The 19,937-nt window shown below is 49.9% G+C and overlaps 1 protein-coding gene across 1 annotated transcript; it reads left to right on the plus strand.

The window, feature by feature from the left end:
* Positions 1 to 1,683: 1,683 nt before the first annotated feature.
* Positions 1,684 to 19,143, plus strand: LOC142365216 (protein maelstrom homolog). Its single transcript, XM_075445852.1, has 12 exons — positions 1,684 to 1,767; positions 6,490 to 6,576; positions 8,725 to 8,827; positions 11,047 to 11,202; positions 11,724 to 11,765; positions 12,637 to 12,764; positions 13,624 to 13,678; positions 15,427 to 15,568; positions 16,802 to 16,864; positions 17,740 to 17,872; positions 18,137 to 18,215; positions 19,028 to 19,143. The coding sequence occupies exons 1-12, from the start codon at positions 1,684 to 1,686 to the stop codon at positions 19,141 to 19,143; spliced, it is 1,188 nt and encodes a 395-aa protein (XP_075301967.1).
* The last annotated feature ends 794 nt before the right edge of the window (positions 19,144 to 19,937 follow it).

The following is a 19,937-nucleotide window of genomic DNA, read 5'->3' on the forward strand; positions in this document are numbered from 1 at the left end:
CCCTTCCATACACACAAAAATTGTACTTGCAGAGATGGGTGGAATGATTATTTGTTTGTAACAGAACCCAATTAGAAACCTATAGCCCGTCGAACTGGGATTATTTCAGGAATGTACCAATTGGCTGGGTAAACCGCGGAGCATTTTATGGAGCTAATCTCACAGCCACTGACGGGGCCCTGTAAATTACACAACAGGTATTGGTGGCGATGTGGTGATGGCATTAGCAGAAAGCGACTCCCTGCGGGTTGGAAGGGAATGTGTACCATAGGTCATCTAGTCAGCCAGGACCGAATATATAATCAGTCCCAAATACCTAAAGGCATATTAAGAACATCATGGAGACAAGCCAAACGGGAAGACAATCCACTTGTAAGTAGGGGAACAAAATTTAACCTCTTGGCTCCCCAATTTAGAGTGATTGAAACAATTGTTCATGGGAATGATCACAGTGGTGGTTTTGGGAATACTTGTTTGCATGTCTCTCAAATGTTTCCTTTGGTGTTGTCAGGGCTCAGTTGAGAAAATACTTTTCCCAGAGCCTTGGCGTGAAAGACTAAAGGAATTTGAAAATAATACCTACAAAAAAGAATAGTGAGGATTCATAGCTTTCTAGCTACAAATCCTCAAAAGAAAAGGAGGGATTGATAACTGTAAATGTAACAAATGTAACATGTAGGGAATGTTATCACTTCAGGTGGTCAGAAACAAGTCTTGGTACTTTGTGAATAATTCAGAGGGTTGCAAGGCAAGGGACTCCTGAATAATCCCTTTAGGCGCCTGGGCCTTGGGAGAACAGGTATGCAAACTACAGAGATAAGGAGGCTGCAGGATAATCTGAAGACCCCTGCTGAGAGACGCCAAACAAACATGTGCGATGGACATTACCATATATTAATGAATTCTTGGAAAAGCCATTACTATGATAAACATTTCTTGGAAATGTAATGAATATGTATGTTAACATAGCATAAATACCTAGTAACTGTGTCTCTTCGGTGCACGCGTTTGGAGGAGAGATCCCCCGTGTGCCCGGCGCCGCAATAAAGAATACCTGCTTAATAGTCTGCCGACTATTGAGTCTTCAATTCCGGCTTTTCACGGCATCAACTGGAGAGTCCAGTGAAGGGTTACGAAGACGATGAGGGGACTGGAGCATCTCTCATACGAGGAGAGGCTGAGGGAGCTGGGCTTGTTCAGCCTGGAGAAGAGAAGTCTGAGAGGGGACCTAATAAATGTTTATAAATATCTGCAGGGTGGGTGTCAGGGGGACGGGGCCAGGCTCTGTCCAGTGGTGCCCAGTGACAGGACAAGGGGCAACGGGCACAAACTGGAGCAGAGGAAGCTCCAGCTGAACACGAGGAAGAACTTCTTCCCTCTGAGGGTGACGGAGCCCTGGCCCAGGCTGCCCAGGGAGGCTGTGGAGTCTCCTTCTCTGGAGATATTCCAGCCCCGCCTGGACGCAGTCCTGTGCAGCCTGCTCTGGGTGACCCTGCTTGGGCAGGGGGTTGGGCTGGGTGACCCACAGAGGTCTCTTCCAACGCCCACCATTCCGTGATCCTGTGATCCCCAGCTGACTGAGGGAAGGGAACCAAGACCACAAGTAGCTTGAAGTGTGAATTTTCTACTGAAATCTGTTATCTCTCTCTGCCTCTGGATTTCGAGCACTTCTTGGAGACCAGCATGGTCTGGAGCACAGATGCTTTTCTCAAGCCAAAGGACCGCTACAGTTTTTTAATTAATCCAGAGGTGCATGAGCTGTGGCAGGTGAGACAGAATTTCACTTTTCTGCTGTGGGAGCATTTCCTTTTGGGCCCACAGAAGGACTGGCCTACCCGTGACTCGTGACACCTGTGTGACTGCACATTCTGGCTCTGTGCCCTGTGACCGAGTGGGAAGGAGGAGGAGAACATTGCCCCGTGCAACAGAGCAGTCTGGGGAAGAAAAGTTCCTGAAGATGCGTGCTTGGATAACGAGATATTTAACTGCTGTGACAGAGCTCTGGTGAAGTTCAGGCAGAGCCGGGTGCAGGGAAGGGAGTGAAATTTGTGCACTAAGGACAGGAGAGGAGGAGCGAGCCAGCGCGCCCCCTCCCCCCATCTCCCCCGATGGCCGAGGGAGCTGAATTTGTTCCTCGGCCGCTCTGCCGCAGCAGCCGGAGGGGTTTGGCCCCAGGGATGGGGGCTTCCCCCCCCCCCCCTCCCCGTACAGGAGGCTGCTCCTGCTGCCGCTCGCGGGGCTCAGCTGCTGCTGCCGGCTGTGCCGGTGCTCGCCCCGCCGGCCCGTCCCCCCCTTCTCTGTCCCAGCGGCTGTCCCGTCGGGTTTCCAGCCCCCGCCTGCCCCCGGTCAAACCCCCGCAGGTGCCTGCGGGGCCACAGAAGGTCGCCCGTGGGGGGCAGCTGACGGCCCCCCCACCCTCCCGGCGCTTCCCCCGGGCCGCGGCTGCTGACCCGCTCCCGGGGGGGGGGGGGGGGGGGGGGGTGCCTGCGGATCGCCCTCCCCCGCCGCCTGGGTGCGGACACCGCCTCCGCGCCCCGGGGCCGCTGCCGCCCGTCAAGGCCCGGTCCCGGCGGGGGCGCCGAGATGGCGGCGGGGGGGGCCGGAGCCTTTCCCGGCGCGGGGGCCGCGGGCGCCGGGGCCCGCCCGGCCCGGTGCGGTGCGGAGCGGAGCGGCGGGGAGCGCGGCCCCGTTCGCCGGGCGCCCCGGAGCCGGGCGGGCGCGGCGCGGGCGGTGCCGCCGCCTGCGGGGGTCCCGCGGGTCGGGCCGGGGCCGGGGCCGGGGCCGGGGCGGGAAGGGCCCCCCAGGGCCGCGCCGTCTCCGCTCGGCCGAGCCGCGGGGCCGCGCCGCCCCCCGAGCCGCGGGCTGCGGGGCTGCGGGAGGGGCCCGCCCGAAACGCCTCGGCGGCGGGGCTGGGTGTGCGGCTCTGCGGGGCGGGCTGCGGCCGGGAAAGGTCTTGTCCAGCGCGGGGCGGCGGGGGGAGCGGCGGAGACCCGGGTGCGGGGAGCGGCTGTTCCGCTGCTGCGGGGCCGGCTCCGCGGGTGGGGGCCGGGAGCGGAGGCGCGGCCCGGCCCCCCCCGGGCTGCGGGCAGGGCGGGCGCGGGAGGCCCCGGCTGGATCAGTGCGATTCCCGTTCGTGTCTGTGTTTCAGCCCTGGAAAGTGCCCCACATCTCTCATCCTGGACCAAGGGCTTTCGGGGAGGATGGTGCGTTAGGCTGGTCCTCCGTCCCTGGGAGTGACTCTCCGGGCTGGGCTGGTTTCTAGGGCTGCTGAATTCTTGTGCAGAATTCGACCCCTGCACGATTTGCTCTTGGTTCCGCAGAGCTCGTAACCAGAGGGAGGCCTGGGTCTCTGCTGGGGGGTAGGTGGGCGCTGAGAGCTCAGCTGTGCCTGTGATGGCTGCTGCTGCGGTTCCTGGGCTCACACATCAATGAAATCTGAACACGGTCTCTGCTAACAGCTGTTCTCGGTCTGCAGGAAAACCAAATGCTGAGCCTGAACTACTGAACCTGAAGCTGCTTTTTCTTCCAGGGAAAATGCTGGATGAGGTTCAAAGCCTTGTCACTGAGGAGCCAAAGCATTGGCTGGATGTTCTCTCCACCTGGAGAAACCTTCACGGGTGTGAGGGGAAGAAAGACAGCGTCTCTCCAGAAGACCGCTTGCCTCTGAAGAGGAAATCGGCAGAAGAGACAAATCCTGCAGCGAAAAGGCAGCAAACGGAACAAGTGAGAGAGCCCGTGCCTGAGGAGGGTCGAGTGGAAGCTGGAGAGAGGTGTGTGGGACCGGAGAGAAAGAGCCCTCAGGGCTGCCGGGCTGCAAGCCAGGCTTCCTTAGGAGACCCTCCCAGAAGCAGGGGGGAGAAACCTGCTGCGAATGAGCAGCTTGGCTGCAGTTTCAGAGTTTCTCGTGGCTGTCGCGGAGCGATTGCCAGAATACTTCCTTCACAGGTACGCTCTATGCTGAAGTGTCTGCGTGTTAGAAGAAGCTAGCAAAGGGGAAGAGAGATGTGTAGTTCATTTGTCATTTCAGCTGTGTGTTGTCTGTTTTAGAACAGCAAGCGGATTGAAGCTTTTTCTGTATTTTCTCAGAAAAGCCCTTAACCTGCACTTACCTTAAACAAGTAGAAATCCAAGGGCTGTTGTTAATTTGTGGGCACTGTTACCCTGCATTTTTTTCCAATCAATGCCTGTTATTGTGGACAAGTAAAGGCAAGAGGTTGGGGTGGCCGGGCTCCTGGAGCCTGAGGAGTGATCTGATGGTGGTTTGCAGGTGCTTAAAGGGCCATTGCGAGGACAATGGAGCCAGACTGCTCTCCATTGTGGCAGACAGTGGAGAAGATGGGGCAAAAGGCAGAATGTGCAGCTTGGCTGTGCTCTGGGTGGGTGCTGGGGAGAACTTGTTCCCCAGGAGGGTGGTGCAGCCCTGGGAGGTGTCCTGGGGGGCAGATGGCTAGGAGAGGGTGGTGGCACAGACACCTCCAGGGGCCCTTTCCATGCAGCACTTCACCCATCTACGGTATCTTTCTACTGTGAGGAAAAAAAAAAATCGAAAAGAAACCCTGTGTAGCTGCAATTTATGCAGATTTCTCTTACTCGAAGATAACAGTCGTTTAGCGAGATCTTTCTTTCTTTGCTGCTAAAGCTGGTGCCTTGGGAAGGTGGGACGCATCAGCCTGCCAGCAGGAATGTTTGCTTCAGTTTGTGCTGTGCGTGTGAGCTCTCCTGCTCTGAAGGTGTTCAGAGCTTTCTGGATGCCCTAACAGCATTAAAATTGTGAGCTGCAGTTGTGCCTTCACAAGTTTGCTCTTAGGTTATCTGGGTTACAGCCGCCAGAAATGTTTTGTGCGCGATACACAATTCTAAAACGATGACAGCTTTTGTTGTAGCTTGGGCAGGACTTGAACTTCGGCCTCCTGCGCTGGAGCTGAGGGACAGTCGTTTTGTCCTGCCGTGCCTCTGCTCTGCCCCTGGCTCGCTGGCTGTGCCCTGGGGTGCCTCTTCTGGTCTTTGTACCAATGTTCTTGTAGGGATAAAAGAGACCCTTTCTCTCCCCAGGTGTTTGTGAGGATGGTGCAGGCAAGGCTGTGATCTGTAGTTTTCTTGACCCCGTTATTTCTGCTGCCTGTGCCTGTTCTCTCCCCTCGCAGGAGATGGGAAGAGCCGCGGGCGCAGCGCTCTCGAAGCAGTGTGGGTGGCGGGCTGAGCTGCGGGACCCCGATCTGGAGGTCGTGGTGGACGGCCTGTGGCTGCTTCCAGGGTTGCCCCTGACATCTTTTGCTGTGTGTTCTGCTCCCTTTGCACGTGGGGCCGTGGCCTCTCCCTGTTTGTCTTTGTGCCGCTGAGTTGAGCTAGAAATGATCTGGTAGCGCTGAGCAGAGCTTTTTGGTAGCCGCTGTGTGCGTGCCGTGCAGAGCCCTCAAACACCAGCCCGGCCATTATTAAAAATGCCCGTCTACCATTATTGTTTAACATTAATGATTACCTAGGGACTAAACCCTCTGTTCCCAGCCCTAATGTCCAGGTGGGCAGGGCTGTACCAGGGACACAGCAGCATTGTTCATGTTTATGGTCAACTGATTCCATCATAGAATCACAGAATCACAGAACAGTAGGGGTTGGAAGGGATCTCTGTGGGTCACCCAGCCCAACCCTCTTGCCGAAGCAGGGTCACCCAGAGCAGGCTGCACAGGACCCTGTCCAGGTGGGTCTTGAATATCTCCAGAGAAGGAGACTCCACAGCCTCCCTGGGCAGCCTGGGCCAGGGCTCCGTCACCCTCAGAGGGAAGAAGTTCTTCCTCGTGTTCAGCTGGAGCTTCCTCTGCTCCAGTTTGTGCCCGTTGCCCCTTGTCCTGTTGCTGGGCACCACTGGACAGAGCCTTGCCCCGTCCTCCTGACACCCTCCCCCCTGCAGATACTGATTGACATTTCTAAGGTCCCCTCTCAGCCTGCTCTTCTCCAGGCTGAACAAGCCCAGCTCCCTCAGCCTCTCCTCGTAGGAGAGATGCTCCGGTAGCTCCTCATCCTCGTAGCCCTCCGCTGGACTCTCTTCAGTAGCTCCTCATCTTTCTTGAACTGGGGAGCCCAGCACTGGACCCAGCACTGCAGATGGGGCCTCACTAGGGCAGTGCAGAGGGGAAGGAGAACCTCCCTTCCAACCCAAACTCTAGGATTCTATGGGTAGTGGCATCCCCGGCTGGCCCGAGGGATTTCAGAAGACCTCTGGTTTGTGGTGGGGCAGTGCTAGTTTGCTCTTGCCCAAAGATGCTTCAGAAGCGTGTGCTCGCCAGGCGTTTGGAATCAAAGGTTGGGGGTCCGTTAGGGAGAAGGCTGCAGGAAATGTTTGGAGTCAGTGCTAGCAGTTGGCAGCTCTTGGCAAGCATTGAGAACGTCCTTTGGAAATGCACAATTAATTTCTTACATGGAGTTTCTTGCTTTGTGGGGCTGCTAGGAGGAAGCAGTAAAACTTTTTTTTTCCCATTCCCTTTCCTTTAGTTGCTGAATAAGGAAGAAAAGATGGGATATGCAGAGAAGGCTCGTAAGTGGAATGAAAAGAAACGCTCGGAGAAGATGGTGCAAGAGGTAAATGCTGAGAAAGGAAGAGCTTCCAGAGTAGCTGAACCAGAGGCGGAGGGAGTGGTGTTGGGTTTGGTCAGCTGTGGTGCCATGGAGGAGGACCTGCTCTCCAGAGCCTCCAGCCTGTGGAGGTTACGGCTGCTGGGGCAGTCCGTACCGTTACAAAGGTTAAGCAGGAAATTGTTCTGGTTTCAATTAAAGGTGAAAATACTCTATCCTGTTTTAAACCAGCGCAGCTTGTTCCTTTGGGCTCTTTTCCCAAGTAAAATGTCGTTCTCTAACAACTTAGTGTGATGTTTAACAACATTTTGCAGTGACTGGCTTTGCCATTTTTTTTTTCTTTGTAATCTTGTAAATTGGTGTGGCTTCTGGTGCTAGGTTCATGTTGCTCTTGCTTTGTGGGTGTCCTTAATTTAGCTGGTTCTTGGCGGATGGCCTGAAGCCACATCTTAAAGGCAGCTGCTGGGGCATTGTTGAGCGGCTGTGTGGTGGAGCAGGTCAGTGAAATGTTGGAACCTGTGCACAGAAAGAAGAATTGTACCTTGCCGTTGTTTGTAGATTGGTTTGGTTATGGAGAGAACAGTAATGCTCTGGTGGAGGACAAAGTCCCTCAATGTAAAAGTAAGCAGTTAGGTGAAGCTGAATGTGGTTGTAGCCAAAAATAGTGCTTATGGGATCCCTTGTACCATTTAGTGTCTTGAAAAGGTGTGTGTCTCATGTGTCTGTCCCTCCCCCCCCCCTTTTTTTTTGTCCCTTAGGTCTGTCTCCCTCTCCCAGCAGTTCCCTGGAGCATAGTTTGCTTCAGAGTTTGACTTGTGCGAGGTGTGGGAAAGCTTATTTTATTGCAGTCTTGGTTGGCAGCGTGAAAACTTGTGTGTCACAGCAGAGAGCCTGGTCGAGCGAATGGATAATACCACATTTATTTCTTCATCCCGTATGACTAGATACTGAGTATGAACTATGAATCACTGGTGAGGACTATGAAACACTTCCAGAGGGAATGCCAGGGTGATCATAGTGTGGAGTCACGGGTAAAGCTGGAGCAGTTAATTTAGTCAGTCCAGACTAGTAGGGAGATATTAGGCAATGTTTTCTGATTTTGGGGGCTTGCTTATACGGAAAAGAGCTGTTTAAAATCTGATCATCATTGTGTTATGTAGCAGGCTAGGGGTATGTAATCAGTGGAGCTCCGTTTTCACGTGTAATGGAGAGCTGCCTGAAATGACAGCAAAGTCAGAAGCAGAGGCTTGTGTATTTCCTTCCAGGAGTGGTGGCATTTTAGAAAGCTGTAATCAGGGAAAGCAATAATTGCTTTAGCAAAATAAAGATCATCATCCTTCTTGGCTGTCAGTGGAAATAGGGAAGTGTGTATGTGTGAGGTTATGTGTGATCTCCATTGATTAATCACACAGACAACCACGCTGACTTTGTGTAGTGAAAGGTCTTGGTCATCTTTTGGAGGTGACTGAAGCTTAGGTGAATGGGACCGATTCCTCGGTTTATTTGCAGTAGTTGAAACTGATAATCCACAAACTTTGGCTAAGATGGTCATCTGGAATGAGTGTACCTAGATGTGGGTGTTATTCCCAGTTTGGGTCCTGAATGATTGAGTTCTGTAAGCCTGCCGGGTTTCTCTTCCTGTCCTCTGAAAAGCTTCCTGCTCCTGTGTGAATTTGCAGCGCTGAATGGACGCCGGTGCCTTTCTTACTTGCTCTGTGCCAGAGCAGTCTGATGGCTTCCCTGAGGCTTTGTCAGCTTTTCATCACTTTCCTTCCTAGTCCAAGGCAACTAACGCATATGCCAAACTTTTCCATAAAGTTTATGGACAAAAATTGGAAATTCCAATTTGAAAAGTTCCCGAAAACAATTTTTTTTTGAATTGCATGTTGTGATTTTTAGCTGTAGCTCTTTGTAGTTGCAGTGAGTTGAGCAGGGTGCTAAGATACCCAGCTCTGTTTTTGTTAGAAGAGAAATCCTGCCTTTCGGGTCTGCAAGTCCATGGGCACGTGTATAGAAACTGCAGGCTTGTTCCGCCTGACCGTCACTGTTAGTGGCCATCCTGTGTTCCTCTGAGAGGAGGAGGTGGAGGACTTTATTGGGGGTTAGTAGACTGTTTTGATTTTTTTTTTTACTTTCTCTTCTCTTCTCTTCCAGTTGTCTAATGTGGCTCAGCCGGTTCCTGCTTGTCTGACCACCAAGATGCCCAGTGTCACTTCTCTTCCAAAGGCCTCTGTTATGTCCTGGAAGAACGATCAGGGTAGGGTAATCTTACAGCAGTTGATCCTGGTAGACAGAAGCTTGCCCTTTGCAGATATTCTCAAGGGTACCTGTACAAAGGCTGCTTCCATTTTGCTAATGGCCGTCTGTGTCAGCTGTTTCTTTGTGTTAAACTAAGGGTCTGTTGCTGGGAAAAGGTCTTCTGTAGGACAGCGGGAAGTCAGTGCAGATGTGTGTTGTGCTGCCATGCCCCCTTCCCTACCCCCCTCCCCCAAAATCCTTGTCCTCTGTTCTTTAGCTGGAGGGAAATGCAGCCACTAATGGTTTCTTTACAATTATTTCAAGGCTTTGAAGAAAAAGGAAAGTGTTGAACTCCTACGATTTGTGGTTCACAAGGTCGAACCCAAGTTCAGCATAAAATAATGCTTGTACTAATGTGAAAGGGTGAAGAGTTGTTAGATATCAAAGTTCAAAAATTTTGTGTGGTAGAGGTGTTAAAGCAAACAGTGACCTGGCCTCCTTGGGAGAATAAAAGAGGGGATATGTGCTTTGTCAGTGCTTTTGTCACATCCTGGCTTGCTTCCTTGGTGAAAACTCTCGGAAAAACGAAACCTGTTTTATCGGTGCCCCCTTCTTCAAATGGATGTTTTGATTGGAATGGAGTAGTGAACACATCTGTAATCATTTCCCCATGAATATGACGTTATTCTGAAAAATGAGAAGTGGCAGTGCTTACAAGAGAAGTCACGCAGCCAGTTGATGTGAGCTGCACCTGCTGTGTGGCTAAGTTTCAGCTGAAGCCTTTTGCGTCACAGGTCTCCTGAAGTCTTTTCCTGTTGCCATGGTCATGGAGGGGCAGGAAAGAGCAGCTCCATAAAAAGCGTGATACATCTTAGTGTCCTCCCTGGCAGAGGTTGTGCTCCCCTGTCACCGTGATGCAAATTTGATGGGGTTGGTGGTGGTGGCTTGAGCTGACACAATTTGTCTTTAAACTGAAGGAGGGGGTAATGATGAGGGATAACTGAGACGCATTTGATGCTGCTGCTCCTTTCTTTCTCGGTCCAAGTGCTGCACGGTTCCCTGTAGCTATATCCGTTTTTTTGGTAAGGAAAGCGGGTCAGAGGTGTCTTTCCTGACTCCGCAGCTTGTAGAGGTTGATAGCCAATGTAAGAGAGCACCAGCATTCAAGTTTCGGACAAATGGTGTTAAATGCCTTAAAATCTGGCCTAGAGCAGTATTTGTCTGCAAAAGCAGTTCTACAGCTCCGTTGTTTAGGAGAACAAGTAGGATTTTTTTGATGAGGGGCGTAACCTAAGGGTAAAGATGAAATAGGTACCTAAAGCTTCAGTGAGAATGTTATGTGACATTCATGAAGAGAAGGATTAAGGTGTACTCTGAAACATTTTTCGTCATTGGGTACTTTTTAAATTAGTAAATGGTAAATTTATTTCTTCACATTTGCTTTGGGTGTGCTTGCCGACTTCTTTGGGAGCTCATAGAGCAGTGGAGAAGCAATCCTTTTAACAAGCAGACTTGTTGCCTCCTCTTGCTGCAGAAGATTATTTCGCTGCTGTAACTTGTGTAAGTCACTGAATTGAGCTGGTGAGGCTGCTTTGCTGCTTCAGACTGATGTTTTTTCTAACCTTTTTTTCCTAGAGGGTGAAGAGACCTATCATAAAAAGGAATAGTAGGTCCTGTTGTTGATTCCAGGCCTCTTAACATTTGTGTGGGTTTGGGAGTTGATTTATTTTTTTCTTCCCTCTTTTTGCCCTGATCTCTACACACAGTAGCAGCTATGGGAGATGTACCGGGATCACTAATGTGCCTGACTCTTGCAGAAGTGTTAACTACCTGGTCATCTGTGATACAGAGAAAGAGCTGTTTTACTTGGTCATTACCCTACGTCACTCATATGATAAAGCGCGCTGAAGCTTACGCTGGATGAGGCACAGGAAGTTCCGTCTGAACATGAGGAAGAACTTCTTCCCTCTGAGGGTGACGGAGCACTGGAACAGGGCTGCCCAGGGAGGTTGTGGAGTCTCCTTCTCTGGAGATATTCAAGACCCGCCTGGACAAGATCCTGTGCAGCCTACTGTAGGTGACCCTGCTTCGGCAGGGGGGTTGGACTAGATGACCCACAGAGGTCCCTTCCAACCCCTACTATTCTGTGATTCTGTGATTCTGAGATGAGGCCAGGATGGCTTGAGGTAACCTCTGTTGGCTCTTCTGAAAATGTGTGTGGGTTTTGTTTCCTTTCAGCCATGGTTTCAGACATCTTCTACTTCCTGGACATTTACAGCCATGGCAAGCTGCCATCCAGCTGTGAACAGCGCTTCCTTCCTTGTGAGATCGGGTGTGTGAAGTACTCCCTAAAGGACGGCGTAATAGCCGATTTGCATCATTTCATCGATGCAGGTGAGTTCCAAGGAAGGGAGAGGAGAAGTAGTTCATCCTGCTTTGGGGTGAGAGGGAGGCGTTCTGCTGTCACTTACTGCTGCCCGGATGAGATGAAGATAGGTTTATTTCTTTGACTGTAAGTGGTTGGCCTTCTTCAAATATTGAAGCAGTGCTGGTTGTTTCTGGAGAGATAGACTGAAGCGTGGGAACTGCATGACGCTTGAAAGAGGGTAGAACAACTGCAGAAGGACCTTCAGATGTTTGTGCTTTGTAGTTCATGCCAATGAATGTTTGTCTTGGTTGGACCTAAACACACACGCACACACACGCTGTATCATAGACTTTTTGTTTTTTAAAATGCGTATGACTGAAAAGAACTTTTTCGAAAATAGTTGTGGCAGTTGTACTTGCCCCAGTGGAAGATGAAGCTGTTCCTTTCTGTACGTGAGACTGGTGCATGGCTGAGAGTTAAGGATCTGTCATTGTGGATGGTGGGTAACGATTGTTCTTTTTCTCCCGTCTCCCCTGCTCTTCTGCAGAAGCACCACCACTTGGTTTTCGGTACCGCTGCCAGACTGCTAGTGAGTATCAGTGGAGAAGGGGAGGGGTGTGCAGAGGTGTGTGGTTTTAGACTCAGCTTATCTGATTTGTGTCAGAACGTTCTGGAAGTCTGCAGTTTCTGCTTCTGGGAACTGGTCGAGTTTTGAAGAAAAAGGAGTGACAGAGCAGCTTGGTGCAGTCGCCTTTTGCATGTTTCTTGTACCCACAAATGGCAGAGCACTTGACCCAAAGTGGTTTTGTCAGTGGGAGAATTATTTGTGTTCCATCTTCCTATTTTAATTCCATAATAACTTCAGTAGGTTTTTCTTAAATGGGACAACTTTGTTTGGCTTTAAATGCTTTCAAGCCCACCTGAGCTGAGTGTCGTTCCCTTGATAGTCCTGGAGTGTATCTTCAGCATGAACTGCTAACTCATGATAGGGTAGCTCAAAGATACTAGTTTGTGTTTCAAAGTTGTGCTTGGCAGCTTCACGTCTGTCACCAAAGTTAAAGTATTTCTGCTGTTGTTGTGCCTGGCTTGGCCTGCCGTGCTCCCTTTGTGACTCTTGAGTAGTGTTTGTAGATTCCAGTTGGTTTCTGTTAGGACACTTCCTCCCCTGGTGTACAGAGGGAACAAACTTGGCCAATGTTTCCTAGGTCAAATACTTAGATAATTGCCTTTTAAAAGTGGTGTGTGTGTGCTCGCAGCCCAGCCCTGCCAGTCTGCTGCTGGCAAAAGCAGGGTTTTGATGGCTTAAGCACAGACACAGTGCCTGTAGAGAAGAAGAGGGGGGTGTGTGTGTACGTATATGGATATAAAAAGATAGAAAGGAGGGGGGAACTGTATCATTTAAGGAAACAGGACTTCTTATAACTTGGTGTTTTGTTTTTTTTCTGACACCCCCCCATTAGGTGATGCCACTCATAAGATCCCTCTGTCTGGATTTGGTCTTTCCCGTACTTCTTACGCCGTTGTCTTGCGGGAGCTTCTGGAGTTTGTCCAGCCAGCCGGGGGTGTTTCGCCTCACTTCTACTGCAGGGTATGGTCCAGGTCAAAGTAAGATGCTCTCAATCAAAACCTTTCGTTTCACTTCTGTTGGATGCCAAAGGAGATGCTTCACTCTCAAACCTAATTGGTGTGCAAAGGAGTGGGCAAAGGCGCTGTTTGCTAAGGTATCCCAGTTCCGTGCAGGAAGAAATGGCCCCTAGAAGCTGGCCCTTTTATAAAGCAGAGACCTAATTTTCTGACGCCTTAGTTTCAGCCTGCGCTTCTGGCTGTAGTCTGCTGGTGAACATTTCACTTGGTCTCTGACTTTGTTTTAACTTAGGTTCAGAGCTTTGAAGATTGACTGAAATTGATTGTGCTGAACAATAGTTGCACAGTTCTGCTTTTCTAAGGGATGTTTTTCTGGCACTTTCCCCGTGAGAACACTGTACATCTTAATTTGTGCTCAAGTTTCATTTGCCAATGAGCAAAACAAACTGCTGGGCTTCAGAGGCGTTTAAGCTTCGTGACAGCTATATTAGGTTTTGATTCCATTGGAGCCTAATGTTAGTTCTTCAAAAGGCAGGGAGGGTGAAGATGTTGGTCTCCATCCATAAATACAGGGCTCTGAAGAAATACAGGTGAAAGCGATCCAGAGCTCAATGGAGATGCCAGTAGCATGGGTTAGCCTTTAAAGTGCCCCCAAACACGAGTCCAGTATTTCGCCTGGAGTTTGGTTGGAGAGGCTCCGTGGCATTTGGTTCCTCTTCAAGATAATTGTCAGGAAGAGCGTCCATTGAATCCCACAAACGTTGGCCTTTGTTTTGGAGGTGACTTTTTGAGTCAGAAGTCTGGCAGATGTCAGAGTTATATACTGTACTTCTTCAAAGTGACTGAAATTTTCTTTCCTCTAGTCTGGTGACAGATTCCGAATTAAGTGGTGTCTCAATCGAATGGCTAGCGTAACAGGTGAGAAAAGGATCATTTTTGGCCTTTTCTTTTTTCCCCGAGAGAGGGGTTATGTAGTCATGGACAGCTGTATTTGTCTGAAAAGCTTTGGGTCTGAAAGGTTTCCTAAAAGCTGGTCCTGATAGCTGGAACTACTTTGCATGCTTCTCCCTCTTGTTTTGCTCCCCATCGGTGAGAGCAAAAGAGCGTGATCAGACAGAGAAGGACTGGTTGAGGGTGTGAAGGTTGGGGGCAGCCTTGGCTGCCGTGGTCATGAGGTGGTGTGAGTTCAGGATCGTGCGTGGAAGGAGCAGGGCAGTAGGTAGGATCACAGCCTTGGACTTGAGGAGAGCTGACTTTGGCCTGTTGAAGGACCTTGGAGGAAACACCTGGGTTAGGGCTGTGGAAGGCAGGGGGAGGTCCGAGAGAGCTGGTCGCTATTGAAGCATCACTTGCTCCCTGCTCACCCCATAGGTAAGAAATGAAGCAAAGGAGGCAGGAGACGTGCGTGGATGAGCAAGGAGCTTCTAGCAAAATTTGGATGGAAAAGAAATGTCTATGGAATGTGGAAGGAGGGAGAGAGCACTTGGGAGGAATAGAGGAAGGTTGTCAGAGCATGCAGGGGGGCAAGAAGGGGGGCTAAGGCCCATCTGGAATGCCATCTGGCAAGGGATGTCAAAGACAAGAAGAAGGGCTTCTTCGAGTACATCAGTAGCGCAAACAGATGACTAGGGACAACGTGGGCCTGCTGCTGTATGAGGTGGGTGCCCTGGTGACGGAGGGCATGGAGAAGGCAGAGTTACTGCATGCCTTCTTTGCTTCAGTCTTTACTGCTAAGGCTGGCCCTTAGGAATCCCAGGCCCTGGAGGTAAGACAGAAGGCCTGGAGAAAGGCAGAGCTTGCCTGTGTCGAGGAGGATTGGGTTAGAGATGGTTGAAGCAAACTGGACAGCCACAAATCCATGAGCCCTGATGGAATGCACCCACGAGTGCTGAGGGAGCTGGCGGATGTCATTGCTGAGCCCCTCTCCATGGTCTTTGAGAGGTCCTGGAGGACAGGAGAGGTGCCCGAGGACTGGAGGAAGGCCAGTGTCACTCCAGTCTTCCAAAAGGGCGAGAAGGAGGGCCTGGGGAACTACAGGCCAGTCAGTCTGGCCTCCATCCCTGGAAGGGTGGTGGAGCAGCTCATTCTGGCTGTCATCAGCAAGCAAGTGGAGGAAAAGAAGGTTATCAGGAGTAGTCAGCATGGATTGACCAAGGGGAAATCATGCTTGAGCAAGATCATAGCTTTCTATGGTGGCATGGTTGGCTGGGTAGATGAGGAGAGAGCTGTGGTGCTGCCTAGCTCGACTTCAGCAAGGCTTTGGACACTGTCTCCCATCACATCCTCGTAGGGAAGCTCAGGAAGGGTGGGCTGGAGGAGCAGACAGAGAGGTGGATTGAGAACTGGCTGAATGGCAGAGCTCAGAGGGTGACATCAGCGGCGCTGAGTCTGGTTGGAGGCCGGTAACCAGTGGTGTTCCCCAGGGGTCAGTACTTGGCCCGGTCTTACTCAACTTCTTTAAAGGACTGAAATGCTGGGAGTATGGGACCTGCTTTGCTAGGAAGCCAGGTTTTCTTGAAACCGCTGTTGGAAGAACTTGGGAAGGTTTACAAGAGCGTTGACGCTCCGGTGCGAGGCTGGGCAGTGAACAGGGAGTGAGTGAGAACTGAGCTCAGCAGAATAGTGACTGACTTGTTCTCCTGACGTGGATTTTCTCTGAGCTCTAGGCACTGAGAGCCATCTGGAGCTTCTTGCTGCAGAAGACCTGGTAATAGAACTCTGCCGGAAGAAATACCAGAAGGAGCCATCCAGGAGTTGGGTGTGTGGAGAACTGGATGTCTTCCATTGGGATTTCTCCTCTAATACGAGGTATGTTGGGTTCTTCTTTGTGGAAATCTGTATTAATCTGATGTTCTTGGTGCTTTACATACAGCTTGTATGCTGCTAGCTAGAATGTTCTGCAAGCCTTGTGATAAGAAATGCTTCTGGTCACATCATGAGCACAGCTGGAAATGAAAAATACTTCCCCAAAAGAAGTATAAAGACACTCAGCTTTTTAACGCTGAGGCCCGATTTAAAGGGTGGGGTGAAAAATTGGAAAAAAAATACATTGTGGTATTTAACTGGAAATCCTAGAAGTCAGAAGATTCAGACTCTCTCCGTGTAATTTGAATCAGACCTGGCTGTTTCAGTCCACCAGATGCCCCATATTGCTGCTGTGAGGAAGGAGAAGGTCTGTTTCCCAGGGGTACAAATCCAGTTCTCGAGCGTAAGCGTTAAGCAAGATCCTATCTTTTTTCTTCTGGAATGAATGTTCTTTCTAACACTTCTGGAATCCGATTTACTCTGTAGGATTTTTTTCTCTCCCTGCCCCCCCGATGAGTCTTGAATGGTAAAGCTTTTCCTGCTTTCCGATTCCTCTGTGTTTGTATAAAAGTGGTGTGTAGCTGGTGGTGTTGCGAGGGAATGTTTAGTGATGACGCAGTTAACTTAGAGAAATAAAGAGTAGCAAAGGAAAAGTTAAAAGTATGAAGTAAGAACCAGTAATTTGATCTTAAATTTGAATAGATCTTTAAAAAAAAAAATTATTCTTGCAAGTCTGCTTACAGGATGGATTTTGAGATCTGTTGGGAGAATCAATGTCACTTCATCTTTTTACGGTCAGGTGGTTTTCCATTTCTACGAGTATCGGCACACTAGAGGGAGACCTTAACAAGAATGGAAAAATGCATTTTAAAACACTGGCGTGGAGAGGAAAGCGGGGGTGCTTGTACTAAGAGGACCTATTTCACATGAGTGGGAAACTTCAGAGTGTTCCCTTTCAGTTCCCTTTCCAAACCTCAGGATTCTCTTGTCTCCCTGCCCCCACCTCTGCGTGAAGCAGGTTGCCTGTGAAGCGTGCCTTTGAACTCTGCACAGAGCACTGGGAGCTGAGTTACTGAACGCTGGTCCTCTGCGAAATTTCAGAGGTGCCGTACGGTCGCTGAGATGGAAAGGTCGCATCTTGAATGCTTGTTCCTGCTCCCTGTGAGCAGAGCAACTGTTCATGTCGATTAACGCTGTCGATGCTTCTGAAATGAGCCTGAACTCCATTCCGTGTAGGTGCAAGTGGCATGAAGAGAACGAGATACTCTGCTGCGCTTTGGCGTCCTGTAAGAAAATCGCGTGAGTATTGCTAAGGAGTTCGCTCCCGCGTGCGGACTTTCTGTTGTGTTGCAGAGGCAGCGTTTCGGCGCTGGCTGCTCTGACGGCCTGCAGCGCTGTAGTTCTAGGCCTGGAGTTTCATTGATTCCCTCCGCCCCCAAGGTTTCGCTGTGTTTGTAGCTTGCATTGTTTGTATGGCGCAGCGGGATGCTCTCAGTCTCAGCACTTGGATGTAATGTCATTGCTGTGGTGGTAATGTCCATCAGTCTGTGGTGATCCTCTGGCTACCTCCACTTCCTAGTGGAGAGCTGAGAGAAGTGTTAATGACATTAACATTCTCTGGTTTTCTTCCGAGGTTTAGTGTACCTCTGTTTGGTGAGACATTTTTGGTATATTCTAGTATATCTCTGCTTTGGGAACTTTTATACTGCGTTACGTGTAATGTAGATAGATAGGGTTCTGTGAGCTTTCTGGTGTGGGGAAAGGGAAAGGAAATGGCTGGGAAAGAAGGAAATGCCATTGAAGGTCTCAGTCAGTAGCAGTAGTGCTCTGAGAGAGATAATAACGAATAGTATTTCGTTCCAAAAACTCTTGTGATGCACTGCTATGCCTTGCAAAGAAAAGTGTTGCTTTTCCCACTTCTAAGCGGCTGCATTTGATTGTGTGGGGAAGCATTTTTTTAAATTTCAGGTGTTGTTGCAGAATAGGCTGGCGGTCTTGGAAGGGTGCAGGGGAACTGTTTAGCTGCTGCGACAAGGTCCTTCTGTCCTCGGTCATTTGCTCTGTGCGTCTCCGCCTGTGCTTGCTTCTGTTTGCCAGCTGAAGAGCTAAAACCGATGTGCCTCCGTACATGAGCATGACATCTTAGCCAACCTTTTCTCTTTGTTTTGGTCAAGTTACTGCATCAGTAAATATTTAGCCAGTGCATATGGAGTCTCGCTGACGGCAGCTCACCTACCTCTTGAAGACTCTGATCACGGTGAAAGCAGAAATAGCAGGATGGTGCTGCTGGATTGTGGACGTTTCCAGGTCAGATTCTTTCAACCGATCGCCTGTTTTCTTTCCAGTTAACTCAAACGTTCAGACTTGCCAGGTGCAGGTTAGCTGTTTTCTCTTTGGATGCTGTCTTTTGAGACATATATTGGGCAGACGGGTGAAAGAAAAAAGAAATAAACCACTAGCTGGGTCATTTCTTGTGATTTTTGACCGTAATTCCTAGGTTTCCTAGATGGTGGTGTACACTGCCTTTTAGAAGATGCATACATTATTTTGAACGTCTGTTTCTTCCTACAGAAGATGAAGGCTGAGGGTTCGAGATGTGATGGACATTTCGCTTCTCCAGGTCGGGATCAAGAGTTCGTCCCTTCTGAGTGTGAGTTTGAAACTTTCACGTTTGTAAGGGGAAAGAGGTATTGAAACTTCATCCAGCTGCTGCTTTTTCAGATTTCTGGGCTTAGATGTTGCCTGTCAGTGGCATAAAGCTTCAGCAGCTCTGCATGAGCTGTGCTTATTCCTGCAGATGGATTTCACTGACTAGATGACAATGTGAGCATCAAGAGCTGCCCTTTTCTGACTGGACACAATCTTATGGTCAGAAAGGTCTCTCAGAATTGAGTTTTTCTCATAAATGTTGCTCTCTGACTTGATAACCCTTTATTTTTCTGCGACGTGAGGTCCGTTCTCATATGCTTAGGTGTTTTGAGGCAGGGCCAGCTTTAAAATACTCTCCTTGCTCTGAAGTCATGGTATGTGTAGACTCAGCTGGTGCTTGTTGCACGTATTCTGTGATAACTCAGTTTAGAAAGGCTGCTCGTTGTCAGTCATCTTTCTGGAGATGGAATTTTTTTGGTAGAAGGCGCGTGAGCTCAGTTCATCTGGGCAGTTCACGGCTGATCTTCAGAGGAACGGAATCAAGTCTGCAAGACAAATCACTGTGAGAATTCTGAGCTTGCAGCTGCTTTTCTTGCATGTAAAATACATGTTGGATTAAATTCTGAAACTGTTCCCATTATCAATCGTGAGATCTTCTGGGCTGGGTGTTTATAGAGAACACAACCCCTGTCAGTGACTTTTTGTATTGGAGCTATTGAGTCGTTTCAGCTCCGCAACGTATGAAGAGCAATTCCATTTGTTTATGCGAGCTTTAAAGGCTGATTTGATTGCAAACCGTATTGAATTTCACAGGGGATTCTCCAGGTGGTGTGAAGACTTCCCTTTGTGGAACAAGTGCCATGCGAGGAAGAGGAGTTCCCCGATGGCTGAACAGCGCAGCTGATCTACCCAAGTCTTTCAGTCATTGAAAATCTTTCATCTTCCATCCAGAACAGCACAGAGTTTACCTCTGATTTTTGTGGTTTCCTGAGGATAACCAGCAGTTTCTCCAGGCTGCAGTTTTTCATGTTACGTGCAACCCTTCCCAGTTCCAGTTCTTGTTAGAATGATAAAACTATTGAGTGGCTTTAAAGAAGGTGAAAACCTTGTTTATTGAAAAAAAACTTGTTGAAACTCAAAATGAGGTTGTTCGGGGTGTTGTGGGAGGGGGGTGGTAGGGAGTTTGGGGGAACTGGGAATGGACTGGGAGGAAGTGGGAGGGGATTTGGGGGTACTGGGAGGGACTGGGGGGTTGTGGGAGGGGGTTTGGGGGTACTGGGAGGGACTGGGGGGTTGTGGGAGGGGATTGGGGGCACTGGGAGGGGACTGGGAGGGACTGGGAGTGGGCTGGGGGCATTGGGAGGGACTGGGGTGGTTGGGGGCACTGCGAGGTGACTGGGATGGGGATTGAGGGCACTGGGAGTGTCACCGAAAATCCGGGAATAAAACCTCGTCACAGCACTGTGGTGTTAACAGGCAGCATTCTTTATGGCAGCGCTGGATGCACGGGGGATAATTCCACCCAACGTGCACACCCCATACCTTTTCCAGATAGTTTACACAGATCAAAAATATACGTATTCATTAGGTTACATAACTTATCCCTTTCATATTAAAATCAGTTCCAAGAAGTCATTTCCATAGACTCCTCCCAGCCGCGCTTGCGCAGTGCCTCCTAGTGGTGGTCGTCGGGGGTCCCAAGATGAAGGCTCCTCCTCTTCAT

This window comes from Opisthocomus hoazin, chromosome 33 (genome assembly GCF_030867145.1).
Source record: "Opisthocomus hoazin isolate bOpiHoa1 chromosome 33, bOpiHoa1.hap1, whole genome shotgun sequence".
Classification (NCBI taxonomy): Eukaryota; Metazoa; Chordata; class Aves; order Opisthocomiformes; family Opisthocomidae; genus Opisthocomus; species Opisthocomus hoazin.

What these genes read in the sequence shown, in the direction of transcription:
- LOC142365216 (XM_075445852.1), top strand. Translation starts at nt 1,684, where the DNA reads ATGGTCTGGAGCACAGATGCTTTTCTCAAGCCAAAGGACCGCTACAGT. An exon ending in CGCCTCACTTCTACTGCAGG is followed by an intron (nt 12,765 to 13,623) that starts GTATGGTCCAGG and finishes TCTTTCCTCTAG; the next exon opens with TCTGGTGACAGATTCCGAAT. An exon ending in TGGATTGTGGACGTTTCCAG is followed by an intron (nt 17,873 to 18,136) that starts GTCAGATTCTTT and finishes TTCTTCCTACAG; the next exon opens with AAGATGAAGGCTGAGGGTTC.